Source organism: Podarcis gaigeae (assembly GCF_964106915.1).
Source record: "Podarcis gaigeae genome assembly, chromosome: 5".
NCBI lineage: Eukaryota > Metazoa > Chordata > Lepidosauria > Squamata > Lacertidae > Podarcis > Podarcis gaigeae.
The window spans coordinates 13,679,001-13,700,156 of NC_139681.1; the positions used below are offsets into that span (position 1 = coordinate 13,679,001).

At 46.5% G+C, this 21,156-nt stretch overlaps 1 protein-coding gene across 2 annotated transcripts; it reads right to left on the minus strand.

Moving 5' to 3' along the window:
- Nucleotides 1–6,918: 6,918 nt before the first annotated feature.
- ZNF488 (zinc finger protein 488) lies at nucleotides 6,919–20,830 on the minus strand. 2 transcript variants are annotated; one of them, XM_083738401.1, is made up of 4 exons: nucleotides 20,729–20,830; nucleotides 14,459–14,681; nucleotides 11,435–11,666; nucleotides 6,919–8,285 (listed from the first exon to the last, which is right to left on the minus strand). In XM_083738401.1, exons 2-4 carry the CDS (start codon nucleotides 14,672–14,674, stop codon nucleotides 7,135–7,137), a joined length of 1,599 nt encoding a protein of 532 aa, XP_083594527.1. In that variant the 5' UTR covers nucleotides 14,675–14,681; nucleotides 20,729–20,830; the 3' UTR covers nucleotides 6,919–7,134. The 2 variants fall into 2 exon arrangements, with proteins under 2 accessions (XP_083594527.1, XP_083594526.1); XM_083738400.1 differs by lacking the exon at nucleotides 20,729–20,830 and adding an exon at nucleotides 20,212–20,336.
- Between the last annotated feature and the right edge of the window lie 326 nt (nucleotides 20,831–21,156).

The window sequence follows — 21,156 nt, forward strand, 5'->3', positions numbered from 1 at the left end:
TGAAGATGGTTATCATATCTCCTGGGGACGCGGGTGGCGCTGTGGGTAAAAGCCTCGGCGCCTAGGGCTTGCCGATCGAAAGGTCGGCGGTTCGAATCCCCGTGGCGGGGTGCGCTCCCGTTGCTCGGTCCCAGCGCCTGCCAACCTAGCAGTTCAAAAGCACCCTCGGGTGCAAGTAGATAAATAGGGACCGCTTTCTAGCGGGAAGGTAAACGGCGTTTCCGTGTGCAGCTCTGGCTCGCCAGAGCAGTGATGTCACGCTGGCCACGTGACCCGGAAGTGTCTTCGGACAGCGCTGGCCCCTGGCCTCTTGAGTGAGATGGGCGCACAACCCCAGAGTCTGGCAAGACTGGCCCATATGGGCAGGGGTAGCTTTACCTTTACTTTATCATATCTCCTCTCAGTCTCCTCTTCTCCAGGCAAAACACAACCAACTCCCTGAACTGTTCCTCACAAGGCTTGGTTTCTAGACCATGAGTAGGCAAACTAAGGCCCGGGGGCCGGATCTGGCCCAATCGCCTTCTCAATCCGGCCCGCAGATGGTCCGGGAATCAGTGTGTTTTTACATGAGTAGAATGTTTCCTTTTATTTAAAATGCATCTCTAGGTTATTTATGGGGCCTGCCTGGTGTTTTGAAATGAGTAGAATGTGTGCTTTTATTTAAAATGCATCTCTGGGTTATTTGTGGGGCATAGGAATTTGTTCATCTCCCCCCCCCCAAAAAAAATAGTCCGGCCCCCCACAGTGGCCAGTGGACCGGCCCCCTGCTGAAAAAGTTTGCTGACCCCTGTTCTAGACCCTTGATCATTTTCATTGCCCTCCTCTGTACACGTTCCAGTTTGTCAACATCCTTCTGAAGGGAAGCAAGGAATAAACCTTATTTCCAACCTCACCACAGAGAGGGCTCAATCCTTTGCGCTGCTGACAGGATTCCTTGGCGTAAAAGCAGGAGGGCACTGGAGGGTTTCACAATCCCACCATTTTTTCCCTTGCAACTTTCTCCAGAAGGTGGAAATCTTTTGCTACCCAATTCTCCCACCCCCATATTTAATTCCCAAGGTTGTCCATCTATTTCTCTAATTTGGGAAGTGATGGAGGCTGCCTGTTTTCGTTGAGGGTTTTTGCAAGACCTTGTTACGAAAGCGTAGCACGTTAGACCCATCTATCATGTTTCCAGCGATATGTCATTAGCTGAATCGTATTACTTAGTATATGGAGCCTGAGTTTGCCACCAGAATTCTTATCAGTGGCCAGGTGTTCTTGAAACCCATTTCCTTGTTGTACTTGGATATTTTCCCCCCAGACTAGCTGACCGGAAGCAGTGCCTAACGGTCAGGTCTTGTCTGAGACGAAAATGCAAGTCGTACGGGCTTCCGTTCTGTATCTTCACCAATGTATGTTTATTAAGAAAAGGGCATCATGCAGGAGACTAAGAGCAGAATCTGGACTGCACTGTTCTGTGAGAATTAAGATCCAAGAACAGAAAGAGAAAAGTTAGGCCAAAATAAAAATCTGATTTAATTCTATCTGCTTCTCCCTGTGATCAGCATCTTGCTCCCAGCCCTCGTGTGAGTCATGTCTTTGCTTTTGTGCTTTTGTGCTTTTGTGTTGAAAACACTTCTGTGGCTCGTCGTTGCTGCATCTGCAAGAGATGAATTGCATTCCAGCCACTCCAACATGTACGACGTATTTAGATGGGCGGATTATTAGCATTGCTGCTGTTCATCAGATCTGCAACCCATTAGGGCACCACACGCCATTTTTATGGCCTTTATTCTCAACTTCCAAAGCCTGATATTCCTTATGTCGCTTTCAAAACCGAAATGAAATTATCCATAGATTTAAAAGTGCATAATTTATTGTGCTGCTTATTTAATTTACAACTTTTGCGGGCATTTAAAATTTCTTGCTGCATATTTTGTAAACCAGATTACTGCTGCGAAAAGTTCTGTAATAAGAATCTGGTGGCATATATTGATTTATTTGCAGGAAAAGTCACAGTATAAAGGTCTGTGTCAGTTTATGTAGCTAAAATAGAGCCGTTTTGGTCTTCAGTATGTATTTAGCAAATCTTAGCTGCTTCAGCGTGCTTAACAACACAGTTTTAAACATATGTATCTACTCTGGAGTAAGCACTACTGAGTTCAATGGGGCCTACATGCATGTGAGTATAAAAATGCCATCAAAGTTATTTAAATATATTTAACTTTGTGTGTAATGATGTAATGTTTACTTTGTGTCTAAAAGGTAAAATGCTTTTTATTCACACTTACCTTGCATAGTGATTATTAGTAGATGTCAGAGCCCCTGACAATAGACTAAATAAATAGTCCAAGAGTTTTTCTCTCACTTGCTAAGGGCTCAAAATATTACATACAGGTATTCTTATTTTCCTGTTTTTACATCCAAGCTACTGAAACTGAGAACTGCGTGAAACTTTCATCCAGAACCCATTAACCTACTCATTAACGCAGTTGTGTAGCCTACACTAATAAATGAAACCCAGTTTATATTTTGTATTATACTCGTTCACACAGTAAACCATGGTTGGAAATGAAATCATGGTTTCCTGTGAACTAGTAGAATGCTGGTGCACACTGGTTCGCGCTCCACCCTACCTTCCTGAGAGAAGGCAACAACAAGTCTTGGCTACCTCTTGTGATAAGTTCTCTGCCCCAAAAAACTATGAGCAGTAACCCAGTACTGCTGCTTTTCACGTAGCGCTAAAGTCTCATGGTTTCTTTCTCCCAGAGCCAGAAAGAATGGAGCATGCACCCTCGCTTCGTGAAACCATGGTGCTGTCAAGAGCAGATGACATGGTGGGGCTGCGGGGCTTGCCTGACCGCTTTCCAGCTGAGTCACTGCTGCATTCTGGGATGCGGGGGATGACAAAGTCAGGAAAAGTGCCAACACATGCAGCAGATTGGCACATGAACTGGGAGAACCATGGTTCCTCTCAGCCCCTGTCCTGGAACCCGAGCAACTCAGCTATAGGGAGATCACTCACCGTCCTACTGCTTATTGTTACATTTGAACAAAGCCAATACAGAACTATGGTAGGCTTATTCTGCCATAAACGTTCAATTATCTTATCATTGCAGCGCCTAACAAGTTCCTCTAAATACCTTAAAGGTAAAGGTAAAGGACACCTGACAGTTAGGTCCAGCCGCAAACGACTCTGGGGTTGCGGTGCTCATCTCACTTTACTGGCTGAGGGAACTGGTGTTTGTCCGCAGACAGTTTTTCCGGGTCATGTGGCCAGCATGACTAAGCCGCTTCTGGCGAAACCAGAGCAGCGCACGGAAACGCCGTTTACCTTCCCGCCGGAGTGGTACCTATTTATCTACTTGCACTTTGACGTGCTTTCGAACTGCTAGGTTGGCAGGAGCCGGAACAGAGCAACAGGAGCTCACCCCGTCGTGGGGATTCGAACCACCCACCTTCTGATCAGCAAGCCCAAGAGGTTCAGTGGTTTAGAAACCCACCTGTCAACATCCTTTGTCCGGCTCTGTTTAGCAGATTCGGAATGAAACGTCTCAAAAACTGTTTTCGGTTACTTTCTCTTTTATGCAAAGTGCTCAGGTAAGAATGCCAAAATCTTTAGACATTTGAAAACTAGAAAGTTACATTTTTTAAAAGTGACATCAGGGAGGACCTTTCATGCTGTTAGCGAGTACATTTTGCAAAATTAAAAAGAACGTGCCTTTCTTCATTTGTTTTTTTAAAAATCTCAAGTTTTCTTGGATTTGCTGAAAACCTTTCCTACTCCCTCCCCCAATGGTTTTTCTCAGTAAGCATGACCTGTTGAGATGCTCCCCTGTCATCATCAACCTGTCTTTAATCTCCGCAAGATTCTGAATGACTGCTCTATGGTAAAAGCATTGCTTGGCTGAGCAACAGAGACAAGCCCTAGGCTCTGTGGCTTAGACCTTAAGCTGCATGTAAATCAGAAGTAGTAGCTCAGACCCGGAACATGAGAGGATACAAAACTCTTCCACATAAAACCCCTCGCACAAATCACGCATGGCGGGAGAAGAAAACCCTGGCGAAGGTCCTCGCCCCTGATCTGTGCACATCCTACTGAAGTTGTGAATCCAGCCTTTTTCACACAATTGGCTGAAAAGACGTGAGGTCACGAACCGGAACAGCAGCCAAGATCCTGGCATCTCGTCCCTCCCCAGGGGCTCAAGCTCAACATGTTCTCTATTGATCTGAGGGGGATAACTCCTCTTTCCATCACCTATGAGGCTATGGTTTGTACGACGTATCTGTGTGTGGCGACACACAGCCGTTGTTGCGATGAAATCAAGGGCAGGAGAAGCTTCCCATCCTTCTCGCTCTGCGGCACAAAGGGTTTGAGCTTATTTGCCCTTCCACCTCGCCCTCATTCCAGATGCTTTTGAGTACTGGGGTCAAGCAAAATGTAGTCATTTCTAATGTAACGTGATTTCTTTCCCCTCCTCGCCAAGGGTGCAAAGGCGCCCTGTGTACATACTTACTTGGATCAGTGCATGGCACCAGTGGCGTAGCGTGGGTTGTCAGCACCCGGGGCAAGGCACGTAATTTGCGCCCCCTAACCTGTGGATTTGCGCCCCCTAACCCTAACCCCCAGATGTTGTGCCCGGTGCGGCCAGGGCCCCCCTGCACCCCCCACGCTATGCCACTGCATGGCACAAGCAAAAGTGTTGTCAAGTCCATAGTGTATGACTTATAAACTATTATTATTATTATTATTATTATTATTAGAATTTATATACCGCCCTATACCCAGAGGTCTCAGGGTGGTTCACAGAAAAGATCACAATATATGAAATCAGAATAAAAACAATAATCCAATAACATGCCCTCAAAAGAGGCACATTTTAAAGGGTATAGGATGTTGATTAGGTCAGCCAAAGGCCTGGTTTAAAAGGAACGTTTTTGCCTGGCGCCTAAGGTGTATAATGAAGGCGCCAGGCGAGCTTCTCTGGGGAGAGCATTCCACAGAAGGGGAGCCACTGCAGAGAAGGCCCCGTTCTCGTGTTGCCACCCTCCAGACCTCTCGAAGGGGAGGCACACGAAGGAGGGCCTAGGGATAGGCTTTCCACATCGTGTTGTATCACCAGCTAACCATTTGTGATATAGCGATATATCACGATGACCGAAAAGACTGGGAAAGCAGCTGGGCTGTGGAGGGAGGGAGGAGCGACGGGGAGGAAGGGAAGGGGACTTCCCGCTTGCTGGGTGAAGGAGCTCCTGCCCTCTCCCGCTCTCAGACGGAGCCTGAGAAGGTTGCCATCTGCCTCCTGCCTGCCTGCACAGTTGCCTCTTTGCCCAAGCAAGTGGAGTGGGCTGTCTCTTTGCCCGCTGACTGGGAGGAAAGTGGCAGCCTGTCCCGTTTGCTTGGGTGAAGGCAAATGCGCAACTGGCATGCCGACCGGAAAGCAGGCAACTTGAGCTGGCGGTACATCACAGCTCCCCGGTCGCCACCAGCAGGCAGGCTGGAATGTGCTGTGCTGGCAAGGGCTGTGGCGCCACGATGCACCGCCAGCTCAGAAAGTCTGGAACTGGTATCGCGATCTGAACTTCATCCTGGTTTCAGACGAAGAATTGAAATATTGCCCAACTCTATCATCGCCTTTGATGTCTCAGGTACAGTGGTACCTCGGGTTAAGAACTTAATTCGTTCTGGAGGTCCGTTCTTAACCTGAAACTGTTCTTAACCTGAGGCACCACTTTAGCTAATGGGGCCTCCTGCTGCCGCCGTGCCACCGGAGCACAATTTCTGTTCTCTTCCTGAAGCAAAGTTCTTAACCCGAGGTACTATTTCTGGGTTAGCGGAGTCTGTAACCTGAAGTGTCTGTAACGTGAAGCATCTGTAACCCGAGGTACCACTGTACTGTCCAATGTTTTTCTCATGACTACAATGCCTACACCGGTCCTAAAGGATCTTCACTGGCTCCCAGTACATTTCCGAGGAAATTCCAAGTGTTGGTGCTGACCTTTAAAGCCCTAAACGGCCTCAGTCCTGTATACCTGAAGGAGCGTCTCCACCCATTGTTCTGCCCGGACACTGAGGTCCACGCCCAGGTCCTTCTGACAATTCCCTCATTGCGAGGTGAAGTTACAGGGAACCAGGGTAGAGGGCCTTCTCGGTAGTGACACCTGCCATGTGGAACACCCTCCCACCAGATGTCAAGGGGAAAAACAACAATCTGACTTTTAGAAGACATCTGTCAGCTGCGTCCCATTGCTGACAGAAGGAGAGAGCTTGGAGAGACAGGTAATTAGGCAGGAATGCAGAACGAGAGAAGAGGAGCCCTAGTTGCAGTAGAAGCCAGAGTTCCAAGAACAGGGAGAAGGAAGGGGGGAGTTACAGGGAGAAAACACAGACTGACAGTTTAAGCTCGGACTCAGAGGGAGGGCCACTGGAAAAAGCCCATCCCACGATGCGCAGGCAAGCAAGAATTAATGAGAGGCGTGAACAGGAAAGGAAGCGAAGGGGGGCTTTAAATGTGGGAAGAGGAAGGGGCGGAACTCAGACTCGGCAACAGCTAATTTGGAAGCAGACGCTGAGTGACTGAGCTCCAGAGTGATTTGTGTGTTTTGAGCAATAAACCTGAGTTAATTGCTGCTGGAATTGTCTCGCTTCCGAGGGAGAGACCCAACCATTACACATCTGGAGGCAGCCCTGTTTAGGGAAGTTTTTGATGTTCGATGTTTTATTGTGTTTCTAATATTATGTTGGGAGCCTCCCAGAGCGATTGGGGAAACCCAGCCAGATGGGCGGGGTATAAATAACAAATTATTATTACTACTACTTCTGCTTAGTAGAGTGGACTGGACGTCTCAGGCGGGCAGGCTTTTTCGAAGAATAACATGAGGTACGATAAGCCCCCAACCAACAAAATTATTTCCAAAATAACACCACCACCTCAGCGTCTCAGTCTTTTATTTCCTTGGAAGCATATTGACAGCGCTCAGTTTCCAGGAACATATCTTCCTGGAGCTCCTGGAGTAATGGTCCCCCTTCCCACATCTGAAAAACACAGAAATCACTGCAGATTGCCTGGCTCTTTGAAAATCACGGTGAAATCTAGCAGAAAATGAATAGAAACAGCTCAATCAATGCACACATCTGACCCAAGTGAGGTCCTAATTATGAGAAGTCATGTGCCGAGATAAGTGGTGCCGTTCCCGAAAATATTCCTGGCACACAGGACAGGTCAGCTTCTCCTCCCGCCTCCTTTTGCGTGGGGACTCTGGCAAAGACCCCTCCTTTTTATGGTGGCAGCGCATGTGGAACACCAGGTCGGACGTCATGCGGAAAGAGAGGTTGCATTTGGCGCACCAGTTTTGGGCCGCGACGCTGAAGGAGGTGAAGGTGGGAGGCAAGAGAGTCAAGGAAGTGGACGAGGGACTCGAGGCCGGGGCGGACGTGGCCTGCCTTTGCTCTTCCATCTGCCTGGGCCACAGCCCTGAGGTGTAAGGGTTGCGCTGAACGAGGCCCGGCGGCAGCAACGGGGAGCTGTTCAAGTCGCTGGCCAGGAACTTCGAAGCCAGAAGGGCGCTGTAACGCATGACGTCCGCGGCACTGACGCATCCTGACAACTCCCCTGGGCCTTTTGCTAAGTCGCTCAGAGTGTGAGGGGCAGCTGCCGTTGTCCTCCTGTCCAGCAGACATCTAGCTGGCTTGCTGAAAGCACTCTTTGGCTCCCTGGCACCTCGGTTGGGCCACACAAAGGAGAAGGCACTGCCAGGGGAACACTGAACAGGGTCCCTGCCAGGTTGGGCCTCCCCAATTCCTTGTTCCACCGCCTTGGCTTTCTCCATTTTCATCTTCTCCTTTATCTGCCTCACTTCAGTGAACGCACTCTCCTTCTGCTCCAGGAGGAGAGCATCCTTCTTAACAGACATTTGTTTTCCTGTGCTGAGCTTCCAGAAAGATCCGCCTGATACCTGCTGCGCAACTCCTTCGTCCCTGCTCCCGCTGTGCTGTCCTCCGTGCAGGTGGTTTGTCTTCTCCAACAACACAGCCTTCCGGCTCAGGCCGTTCTCCACGTCGTCGCAGCTCATCCGCCTCTCCCCGTGGGAATCGCCTTTCCAAGCGGCCATTTTGAACTCCAGGTCCCTAGCCAGGTTGTGGAAGTTTGTGGGTTGTCCTACCCACCGGCTCTTCGTCGTCTTTGGGGCAGAAAGGTTCCTCCAGAGCTGGGCACTGTTCTCTGGGGAGCAGAGGAAGCGGGCGTGAGACAGAAAGGGGTGTTCCCATTTGAAAACTTGCTTGCAGTTCGGGCAACCCAACTCTAGGCAGAAAAAAAAGTCATGAAAGTGACGGAATTGCGGGTCAGGTCTTTTCCTACAATCCCTAACAAAAATGCCTCTGGTTTTTTTCACAAACATTTTCTTCAACTCATTATTGCCAAAGAAAATAAAGAATTTATTTATGTATGTAATAACGGCAGCAAGAGTCTTAATAGCTCAAGGATGGAAGAATGAGGAAACCCCGACAAAAGAACAATGGCAAGAGAAATTGATGGAACTGGCGAAACTGACATACAAATTGCGAGACAAGGACAACTGTGACTTTAAAGAAGAATGGGAACTTTTTACAAACTACTTTTAAAAAACACAAAATAAACTGGACTCCTTGGCAGGTTTTGAATAAACATACACAAATTTATTGACTGTTAATATAATAGATAGACAATTTAAGGATCTTTACAATTTTGCAATATGCAGAGAACAACATGTGCTGAAAAATCAGAGAGAGGGACTGAGGGAAGTCTTGGGGGAGAGGGAAATTGGGGAGAATGATGAAGATGATACGTTATGATAATTTGTTATATTGAAATTATTAATAAAAATATTTTTTTTAAAAAAAGAAAGTCACGGAATTGCAGAGTTGGATCATCTAAATCATAGATCATATCTGCGCCATTATCCCAAATCCTATGCTTATTGACAGTCTCAACAACTCTAAAAGTTTGGGAATGTAAGACTTCTGTTGCAGAAGGCATGATTCTTCCTCAACAAGGCTTGTTCTTTTATATGCTTAATAATATTATTAATAATGCTTTCAACCAATAGACAGTGGTACATTGGAAATCGAACGGAATCCGTTCCAGAAGTCCGTTCGACTTCCAAAACATTCGGGAACCAAGGTGCAGCTTCTGATTGGCTGCAGGAAGCTCCTGCAGCCAATCAGAAGCTACAAAAGTCATGTCAGGTGTTCAGGTTCCAGAGAACACTTGAAAACCAGAACAATCACTTCCGGTTTTCGATCGTTTGGAAACCAAAACGTTCGACTCCCAAGGCATTTGAAAACCAAGGTAAAACTGTTCTTGGAACAGATGTTGGACTTATAATTCCTCACTCCCCCTGCATCCCTCTTTAAAAGCTGGCATTATTTTGGTTACTCTCCAATTCTCTAGTAACAAAGTCGATTTTAGTTACAAGCTCCTTTTGTAAGGAGAAGAGCAATTTCACACTTGAGTTCTCTCAGGGGGCTCTCAGGTGTATGCCAACTGGATAGGATGACATTCATCCTTAATTTGTCAATTAGCCCTAGAACCTCATCTCTTGTCAGTTCTTCAAATGCCCTCCCTGAAAAAAATTGCTTCTAGGACATCTGTCTAACATCTTCCACCAGGAAAAGCAATGCAGAATCACCGTTTCTCAGCTACGGGAATAACAGCAATGTATCTTATAGCAACAAGGCATGGGAAAAAAAGATATATTCTTGTAGGAAACATTGCATCATTACACACAAATTTAAATATATTTCAATAACTTTGATGCCCCTTTCCCAAAGCCTAGCAGGGCACAAGGGCTGGCGTGTATGTGCCAAATTTTGACGTAGCTCAGGGCGCCATAATGCCCAAGTCTGCCATGGTGAGAAGTTCTATGGATTATTAGTAATAACGAACTGGTCCCTACCTGACGGATGCTCTGCAGGATTTGTTACCGTATCAGTTCCCACAGGTGGAAGTGTTAGGAAAGACCTCAGAGTGAACCAGGTACGTAGCGGGGGGAGCTGGCTTCAGGGCCGATGGCCCCGGGCACATTTTTATGGGGCCCCTGAAGAGAATGCAGCAGCCATGCTCCCTTTGATGCCAACTTCGCAAAGCGGATCAGGGCTGGCATCACATCAGCGTGGAGGGCTGGGCTGGAGCTCCCTGCCCCTGGCGTGCACCAGTGGGTCACCCCCACCCCAAGTGACATGAAGACAAGCTCCACAGCTGGAGTGAGCTCCTGCAGAGCTGGATTTTCAGATGAAGGCTTCCCCAGCTAAGATAGGCAGTTGTGGACTAGGAAATTATTTGCAAGACTCGTTTTGATAGATCGTTTTTCTGCGACATATCTGGCCATTTCTTTCAGGGTATCTGATGAAGCGGAATCTAGTTAGGTTCTGTCAGGGGGCAGCAAACTTTTCCAGCAGGGGGCCAGTCCACTGTCCCTCAGATCTTGTGGGGGGCCAGATTTTATATATATATATTGGGGGGAATGAATGAATTCCTATGCCCCACAAATAACCCAGAGATGCATTTTAAATAAAAGCACACATTCTACTCATGTCAAAACACCAGGCAGTCCCCACAAATAACCCAGAGATGCATTTTAAATAAATGACACATTCTCCTCATGTAAAAATATTCTGATTCCCGGACGATCTGTGGGCCGGATTTAGAAGGCGATTGGGCCGGATATGGCCCCCGGGCCTTAGTTTGCCTACCCATGGGTTATGTCATAATAAATGTATTGATCTTAAATTGCTGCAATACATTCTTGCCTTCTTGATGTGTTTAATTGCAATACAAATAATAATAATATAATAATAATAATAATAATAATAATAATAATAATAGTAAATAAAACAAAATAAAATAAAATAATTTATTATTTATACCCTGCCCATCTGGCTGGGTTTCCCCAGCCACTCTGGGTGGCTCCCAACAGAATATAATAATAAAAAAGAGATAAAACATCAAACATTAAAAACTTCCCTAAACAGGGCTGCCTTCAGATGACTTCTAAAAGTCAGATAGTTGTTTATTTCCTTGACATCTGATGGGAGGGCGTTCCACAGGGCAGGCGCCACCACCGAGAAGGCCCTCTGCCTGGTTCCCTGTAACCTCACTTCTCGCAGTGAGGGAACCGCAAGAAGGCGCTCGGAGCTGGACCTCAGTGTCCAGGCTGAGCGATGGCTGACCTTCAGGTGATTTGAATACAATAGATGCTACTGATAAAAGCCAGGCTCTACTGATTCTGAAGGTGTCTGTCTTTCTATTTAGAAAGAGAAGGATGGTGTCCCAGACCAAATGTCGTACGTGCAAGCCCTCCAAGGGAGTGGCAAGGCAAGGTGGGTGATGAGCAAAGAATTATGGCTTGCACTCCCCAGAGAATGAAAATTCCACTTGGCACATTAGCTAGACGATGGGCTTTCTACACTCACCACTGTGGAGTCGTCTGCTGGCTTTAATCTCGTTGAATCCCAGAAGCCCAGAGAGCTCTTCATCATACCAAACCAGGAGTTCCTCATTCCGGTGTATTTTCCTCGTAGGGCGATAGTACAGCTGGCTATTCCTTAAGTAGGCTTCTAGGTTTTGCTCTTTCTTGTTGGACGCTGGTTGAACCAACCTCATCCAAGGAAACCCACCAGGATTCTGCACTGATGTGGCATCTACCTATAGGGCCAAAAGTGGAGAAATTCACTGTTTTGTTCTGTTTATTATTATTATTTTTAAAAAGAAGCCCCCCCCCAATACTTTTTATTGCTTTTTTGTAACAACAACAAATAAAACATACTCTTACATTCAAAAATTTGTATGTCTTCTTATTTACCCTGTGCCTTATTGCGCCCAGACTTCCTTCCATCCCTTCAATGGTTTTCATGTCTCAAATCTTTTCTTAGTTTCTTATTTACACTCCATCCACATCACAAGATTTACATTAATCCTGCTACAGTTTTTAAATTTTTACAACTACTCCGTATATATTCAACAAATTTACTCCAATCCTTTTCAAACTTTGCTTCTTTTTGGTTCCAAATCTTATGTCAATTTCGCCAATTCTATGTATTCAAACATTTTTGTCTGCCACTCCATTAAAGTTGGGATTTCTTGGGATTTCCATTTCTGAGCCACTAAGATTCTAGTGGCAGTCGTTGCGTACATGAATAGTTTGTAATCTTCCTTGTAATTTTTAAAAAGAAGTTTTGTGTGAGTGCTACCATATTAATGGATACATGTCAGGCTTCAGGGAATCTGATTCCTCTCACAGTGGCAGCCAAGAAGCAGATAAACAAAAGGAGTTCTTACCAAGTAATTTATTCAATATTCACAGAGAGAGACGAAGGAATGCCGTCTCCCTAAGACAATGGCGTTGCTCCGAGTAAAGTCCCCTCCCCTCCGTCTCTCCTACTCTATGTCATCTCTGCGTCGGCTGATCTGTGCTTTCTGCCTCTGAGCTTTCTGTTCTACAACTCTCAATGGCCGCCTGGTCCTGGGAGATGGAGGGCGGTCAGGAACGCTTTCCAAAGACACTGAGTCTGTCAGCTCTCTCTGCCCTTATGCTTCTTCTTCCTGCTGCTCTCCCAATATTGGTGATGAACCAATAATGGTGATGAACACATCTTCCCACATAATCTTCAGAAAGAATCGACATTTCACCCTTTGATTAGGATACTGCGCACACCTAACTCTTTTGCCCTCATCCTTCAATAGCTGCCTTCTTCCAAGTATTCGTGGTGGACCTCTCACCAGTTGGCCCCACTAAAATAAATCCATGTAGATTCTCCAGTGAGCTACCTTCTTTCTGGGAGGAAGGCATCGCTGTCAACTTACAGATTTGAAAATAAGGGACCAGCTGCCTCGAAAATAAGGGACCAGCAGCCAAAATAAGGGATTTTCCAAGCACAGGTATGTTCAACTTCTGACCCCCTCCAAGCCAAAGGCAGAAAGCCCAGCCAGCAGCCAAACGAAGCCTCAAGTGGTGGTTCCCACAGCGCAGCAAGCTGGCAAAGGGGATGCAGCAAGGAAAACCACCTTCACCTCTCCGCTGGAAAGCGCTGAGCCCCAGGCAACGCGGCCGATATTATCGGCACAAGGCATGCAAGCTCCACCCCCCAGTCGTTCTTAAACTCCTTATTGGGTGAGCAACGCAGCCAAGCAACACAGTTGGAGCCTCCCTCCTCCCTGGCCGGCAGGGAGGGAGGGAAAGGAGCTGCTTCCTTTGAAATCCGGGAAATTTAAAGGACATCATCAATAAGGGACAGCAGTGGGACACGGCGCTGGGATAAGGGACTTTCCCGCCAAATAAGGGACGGTTGACAGCTATGGACGAAGGTCACTTCCTAGGTGCTAGGTTTAGGCTTTGGGATGACACTGGGACTGCATTTCAGGATTTGGTTGGTGGCGTCACCTCAAGGTCAGCAGGGACAATCACACCATAGTCAACTTGCTGGATCTTTCTATGGCCTTTATTATGGCTTACTATGAGAGCTCAGTGATACAATGGCAAGAATTTGCAAAAAAAATTGTGGGACTACAGTGGAACCTCGTGTTATAGATGGGATCCGTTCTGGAGGCCCGTCTACAACACAGAACTGACGCAAGCAGAAGCGCTGCGCCTGCTCCTGTGCGATTTAGCACTTCTGTGCATGCGCGAAGCAGGATTGAGTGCTTCTGCGCATGCAGCGAAACCTGGAAGTAGCCCATTCTGGTACCTCCGGGTTGCCGTGGGTCGCAACACGAAAACACGTAACCTGAAGCAGACACAACTTGAGGTATGACTGTACTTATTCCTTGCTGGGAAATCCCCAAAAGCAATGGTCGGAAGCCATTGTATTACATTATTTATTTATTGTATACAGTGGTACCTCTGGATACGAGGATCCGTTCCAGAGCCCCGTTCGCATCCAGAAGCAAACGTATCTAGTGACGGCACGTCTGGGCACGTGTGCGTCACTTTTCACTGCTTCTGCGCATGCGCGTGACGTCATTTTGAGCGTCTGCGCATGCGCAAACGGCGAAACCCGGAAATAACACGCTCCATTACTTCCTGGTTGCCGCAGAGCACAACTCGAAGGTGCTCAACCCGAAGCGCATTCAACCGAGGTATGACTGTAGTTGTATTGTATAGTTATTAGAATTGTATTACATTAGTTATAATTTGACACCAATGTGTTATAAATTTGGAAAAATGGATAATAAATAATTGGTTAAGTAAGTAAGTAAGGGTCAATAGAATAAAAAAATTAAATTCACTGTTTAGCCTTAAATCCCAACAGTACAGAAAATCCTGGGTGCCTGGGTCCCTTAGGAAATGATCCCAATGATTGCAAATATCACAATACAGTAACCATTCTCATTACTTTAGCTCACAATTAGGATTAGAGTGCCTATCAAAAGCTAGCTGGCTTCGTTTCAGAATCACTTTCTGTAATCATGCAAAGGGACTCTTCTGAACAGCCTCTTACCTTGATGACATAATGGATGTTTCTTTTCTCTGAGCACTTGAGCGCAATAAAAGCCACAGTGTCCAACTGCGCATCGTGTAGCAGGCATGGCCCCAAAATAGTTTCCTCTGGAATTTCTTGAGTGGTGTGGACAGTTGCTAACACGTCTGGGAAATGCTGCGGCAGAAGTCTGTTATCGCTCGTCCTGAATTCTTTTGTTAAAAGTGTAAGTTCCATTGCAGACCTGTAAGGAGCAAAGAATTAAAGTGTCTACAGAGAATAGGTAGAGGCAGGTCCACTGTGTACACATTTGTCACCCACAGGATTTTAATTGCAAGTCTGACTATGTTTCTTATGAGCTAAACAACACATGACTCAATATGTTTGTGATCAGAATCTTCCACTGCTGCTGCTTCCATATTAGGTCTGCTTTCAGAACAGCTACATGGGGGCTGCTAATTTAATCAGGAATAAGTGTTGGGGGCTGTGTTAGAAGCACAGGTATGTAAGAAAGGTGCCAAATGGCTCCTTAAACCAAGGTTGCGGTCGCCAAAATGGAAAGTCTAGTTGCCATTTTGGAGCAAGAATACTCTAGAGTCTTCTTTTTCAAATGATGGACTTCTTGGTTAAACATCTGACTAGTTCAGATCATAGAATCATAGAGTTGGAAGAGACCACAAGGGCCATCGAGTCCAACCCCCTGCCAAGCAGGAAACACCATCAGAGCACTCCTGACCTATGGTTGTCAAGCCTCTGTTTAAAGACCTCCAAAGAAGGAGACTCCACCACACTCCTTGGCAGCAAATTCCACTGTCGAACAGCTCTTACTGTCAGGAAGTTCTTCCTAATGTTTAGGTGGAATCTTCTTTCTTGTAGTTTGGATCCATTGCTCCGTGTCCGCTTCTCTGGAGCAGCAGAAAACAACTTTTCTCCCTCCTCTATGTGACATCCTTTTATATATTTGAACATGGCTATCATATCACCCCTTAACCTCCTCTTCTGCAGGCTAAACATGCCCAGCTCCCTTAGCCGTTCCTCATAAGGCATCGTTTCCAGGCCTTTGACCATTTTGCTTGCCCTCCTCTGGACACGTTCCAGTTTGTCAGTGTCCTTCTTGAACTGTGGTGCCCAGAACTGGACAATCTTGAGCTAGGTTAAGAGCTTTGAGAACTTAAGGAAGAAAAAACAATTCGATTCAGGGATAGTCCACATATATATTGACCTATTCTGACCTCATTTTCTTAATAGTGACTGCTCCTGCATAGAAAAAGCAACTAGATTCCAGAAATTCATTCCGATTGTGCAGATTAAACATAACAGATAGAATTCCATAGGGTGGGGTATTTGTGTGAAAAAACAATTCCCACTCAATGATCCCCAGATGATGATGATGATAATAATAATAATAATAATAATAATAATAATAATATAATTTATTATTTATACCCCGCCCATCTAGCTGAGTTTCCCCAGCCACTCTGGGCAGCTTCCAATCAAGTGTTAAAAACAGTACAGCATTAAATATTAAAAACATCCCTGAACAGGGCTGCCTTCAGATGTCTTTTAAAGATAGGATAGCTGCCTATTTCCTTCACATCTGAATGGAGGGCATTCCACAGATGATGGAGATGTCAGGCATAATCCCAGCACCCAGACATCTTCACTTGGTCACAAGTGGTCGAAAGTTGGGTGCAAAATGTGCCTGACGCCTGGCTAATTTCGAACACTGGTTGGGGGTGGAAGAACTTTAATTTTTTCCGTGCATGACCTTTCCCTCATCCAAACGTCATCCTGAAGCTTACAGCTGGGTGATATCAGTTGGGAAATAGAGAAACCTCCCTTCAGATATAGCAGAAAAGATGAAAAAGATGAAGCAACTTGGTGAAAGTCTCAAAATAAGGAACAAACAATGCTTCTAAAAACTAGTTCTAGTGCTCTTCTTCCCTCCCTTAAATACCAACTATGACTTGGGCCACAGTGGAAGCAATTACAGCCCCAAATCAGTCCAGCGGTTTAAAGTGCAATGCGCTTGGCTCAATGGAGGCAGTTAAAGGTAAAGGGTAAAGGGACCCCTGACCACTAGGTCCAGTCATGACCGACTCTGGGGTTGCGGCACTCATCTCGCTTTATTGGCCGAGGGAGCCAACATACAGCTTCTGGGTCATGTGGCCAGCATGACTAAGCCGCTTCTGGCGAACAGAGCAGCGCACAGAAACGCCGTTTACCTTCCCACCAGAGTGGTACCTATTTATCTACTTGCCCTTTGACATGCTTTCCCACTGCTAGGTTGGCAGGAGCAGAAACCGAACAACAGGAGCTCACCCCGTCGCGGGGATTCGAACCGCCGACCTTCTGATCGGCAAGTCCTAGGCTCTGTGGTTTAACCCACAGTGCCACCCACGTCCCAATGGAGGCAGTTACAACCCCAAATAAGTTTTGTGAAGGTTTTCGGACCTACACTTCAGAAACCAAGACGTGCAGAGTGTGTAAACCAAGCAAAGAGCAATTGCAAAGCTGTTGTTTGAGGGCATGCGAAGTTGTGAGACACACAGACTGGGAGCGACAGGACCCAGGAGCCCTGTACATCTCCAAAGCAGGTAAAATTTTCAGCAATTCCATCTGCATTGGGAATGCTTGGGGGCAAGGGAGAACAGGATGATAAAAAAGGAGAGCTTTGCTCAGAATCAGTGCTGCATCAGCTGCATCCAGAGGCATGCACTCTGAGACTGACAGCATTTGTCACAATACCTCCCTTTATTCAAACAACTGGGTCCCAATTGGTTAGGCACGAGAGGCTGGATCAATGTTTCTCAACATACAATATAAATTTCGATGCTTTGTGAAAATCAAATGAAATGATTTGGGGAGCCAAGTTTGAAGAGAGGGTGTGGGATGTTTATATTAGCTAAATGAGGACACTGGCTTTTTAAAAAAAGGTTAAGAAAGACTGGGCAACATGGAGAGTCATTGTGACTCCTTGCCATCCCTGAACCGGAACTTCCTGAATAATTTCTTTCTCTCGGTAGAGTTACAAGGGTGGAACCCCAGGCCACGACGCTGGAGACTAAAGCAAGAAGAATGTAAATTATTCTGGAGGCAGGACCCCCTCAGAAGCTGAGAGACCCAGGCCACTTCCACCGTTTGAGACCCCTGGTTGTAATTTTAAAAAATGACAACACAAAAAGCGACCCAACAAAAGATTGGGTTGTTTGTTTATAACAATTCTGATGAGGTGACATCACGGTCTAATCTTGCACCAGCAGGATTTAATTTTTAAAATTAATATTTCTAAAAATGTTTGACTCTTCAACATGACAAAATCTGTATATCACTTATGGGTGGGATTCACCTGTCAGAAGCCCTCACAAGGACTTCCAATTGCACAATGATGCGTTTTTCACTTCTCCTACCCCTACACGCCACTTGTGACCCCCAAAATTGCATCAGAAGGGGGGATTTTGAGAACTCAGCAAATGGAGATCATTCTACCCGCAAGCTGCAATGTTTGCACAGGCAGAACAGAACAGCACAACACTGAATACCAAAGACCCCAAGTCTCTGACCAAATCCCATCTCTTATTTGCTTAAATCTGCAGCTCTAAGCCAAGAGTGCGTGTGAACACCTTAGTCTGGTGCCTATAAAAACAAGGTAACAAGTGTCTAACTCTGTGGCCCCCTTTGAGCTTGAGGTCCAGTCAAGAAGCCAGCTCTGCACCTGGAGAAGGATATGGGTTCCTGTCTGGAAAGATGAGCAGGATTAGTCCTTTAGAGGAAGGGATTGGGATAGCACTAGTTATTTATCATCGCGGTCATACAGAATGCCAGCTAAGGGAAATCACTGCTTTAACAAAACTTGGGGCTCCTCCAGACATCCGTTATATTACGGATTAATGATGATTTGCGCTCATGATGCTATCAGGGAGGTCACATGCAACCCGCTTTCCATGCTGTTTGTGCCTGCAAATGTTGGGGGGGGGGGGCTTCGCTTCCAGGCGGCGCATATTGCATCACTTCCTGCCAACATCCCGTAAGTTATACCGCAAATGTTCCGGTTTATTTTTCTTCTGCCCTTGTTGCGATGTGGCCCTTCCAGACAGCAATAATGCATAGATTTGCAGAAGCATCGCAGAACAACCTGAAGCAAAATAAATCCACAACTAATGCACTATTGTTGCGTCAAGAAGATGTTGCAGAAGACACCCGCACTGAAATACTACTCTAGGGAGAGTCCCTAGGAATTTTAGCAAAGGATGATCCCAGATTCACGCACAGAAAATGCGGTCATCCTCTCATTTTGGTACAGTTCGACGTTCAAAAACAATGCAGCAATGCAGTCGCACTTAGCCAATCTCAATTGCCTCAAAGGAAGCAGCATTGCCATGTAGAATTGCAGAGATCCAGAGTTGCTCTTTTCTTAACTGAGTAAATATTTTCTCCAGAAAAAAAGGATGATCGAAACAGACTCCACCCTGCCTCTGATTCTCACAATATGTGTGTTGCTGCTTAACAAAGTATCTTTGTTCAATGTTTGTCCAAAACACTCTTCAACAATGTCAGGAAAGCAAGTAATATGGCAGATATCTTCTGAAATGGTATTCCAAGTCTACTATAAATTGTAACAACATGGAATGGCACAGACATCTCTCAAAACCTAAAGACTCAGATATCTGTTCACCTGCACAACTGCCACATGTTTTAGCATCCGTCTGTCTCAAGGGACAATAGAGTTCTTCTAGATACTTGAATCAAATGTATTTCAAATACTGTACAACAATACCGTACAACAAGATCTCTCAAAAATAATCATCTGCCCATTCTCAATGCCAACAGATATATAAAAACTGCTTTCTTTTCCCTACTCTTGGTTAAGAGCTTTCTTATTAAAACATGGATTAAATTACACCATTCATTCTCCCTAAAGGGTTAAGATTACTCCCAACGCTTCCTCTACTCTAAATAAAAGAGGTATTAAATTTTGGTATCCACAATTTAAGTAAGTTTTGTTATTAGTTTTCTTTTATCATTACTGCAAAGCAATTTAGCATTAAAAGTTAACAATACAAAAAAACAAAATTCAACCTTTTGTTTCAGCCCTGAAAAAGTAACAGCAAAACCCTACGCATGTTTCCTCAAAAGCAAATCCTGCTGTGTTTTGAACTCTCCTTAGCATTTTACCATCACCCCAAAGAAAAGATATAAAGAAAGATCTAAGCCAAACATCCAGAGATAGTTTATCATTTCACATTATCCCTGTTCAGCTACTCCTTGTAATCCAAATTCCACACAGGGAGACAGGAGTATTTGAAATCTATTCCAAATCCCATAAAGAAATCCTGGATGTCAGATCCTGCGATTCAGGCAGCATTGCAGTATTCCAATTTGGTATTTGAAAGCTTGGTTTGAAAAGCTCTTCAGAAGCAGGATGGTCGCTAATTTTGCAAACGTGCTATTATGGGATGTGTCCCTGGTGCTTTCCAGCAGGTCTGCCTCCGGCGGATGAGTTCTCTCCGGGTTTCCCTCCCCAAAAAAACCTCCCGGCGGTTCCAAGGGACGCCCCTTCGACAGTGCCGTCGGAAGAGCGCCTGGATCCAAACCACTCCCGAACGTTAAGGCATTTTGAAGGCTGCGATCCTATTATATAAGCACACGAGGAAGTCCCGCTGAGCCGAATGCGGATTCACACTCCCTCGCAAGCACGCCTCGTCGGACAAAAGGGTCCTTTGGCGGACAGCCTCCTCCCCGCCGCTCAAACCCATCTTAACCCGCTTACTTACCTGGGAGGGTCGAAGCGCGGCTCGCGAGCCGGCTGGGCATCAGCTGGTGCTCAGACCCGCCCCGTCGGCTCCATCTCCGGGAGACGTCCAGCCGGAGCCCCCTGCTCTCCCTGCTCTGCTCCCGGTAGCCAAGCCAGCGGGGATTCGTCCGCGGGAGGAGGAGGAGTTTCGACGGGGCGCTCAGTCCAGCCCAGGGGGGGGGGGGCGGCGGCGCAGAGGGGGCGCAGCCCTCACTTGGCTGCCGTCGGCCCGGAGGCCATCGCTCGGCCCAAGACACCCGCCGCGGAAGCGCCTCTCCAGGGGAATCCCCAAAGCTCCCTCGACGGGGCAGGCTGGGGGGCGGATTCACGCCGCCCGCTGCGGTCTCGCCCCCACGGGCCGAGCTTTTCCCTAGGCTCCTACCACGGGGGTAGCCGAGGGAGCAGGTCTCTAACATAAATCCTGCCCCATCCCACCCCCATAAATCCTGGCTACGCCCATGGTTCCTACCCGCCCCCGCGATTTTGTCTCCACTGACCGGACAGACGACAGCCTGGCATTCCGGTATCGCAGGGGGTTGGGCTAGATGACCCTTGGAACCTCTCCCCTCCAACTCTGCTGTGCAATGAGGGCCCCCTCTGGGCCATAGTTGTCAACTTACAGATTTGAAAATAAGGGACCAGCAGCCTCGAAAATAAGGGATCAGCAGCCAAAATAAGGGATTTTGCTTAGTTTATCCAGAAATCCGGCACTGATGGAGCCATGCTGCTTTGGCTGCGACTGACTGTGTTTTGCAGGGGGTTGGGCTAGATGATCCTAAGGGTCTACAACTCCGACCAAAGAAGAGGGGCAGACAAAACTGATGAACGACGTCCAGATGGCAAAGATTACAGGCAGAATCAGAAACCAGGAAGAGGACCTCTTTAATAAAGAATGGGGAAAGTTTATAATTTAGTTGGAAAGCTA

Bases quoted from the DNA above. Each gene is read 5' to 3' on its own strand.
- ZNF488 (XM_083738401.1), bottom strand. From the start codon at position 14,674: ATGGAACTTACACTTTTAACAAAAGAATTCAGGACGAGCGATAACAGA. The intron at 11,667-14,458 runs GTAAGAGGCTGT...TTGGCCCTATAG, and splicing joins ACATCCATTATGTCATCAAG to GTAGATGCCACATCAGTGCA. The intron at 8,286-11,434 runs GTGAGTGTAGAA...TTTTCTGCCTAG, and splicing joins CAGCAGACGACTCCACAGTG to AGTTGGGTTGCCCGAACTGC.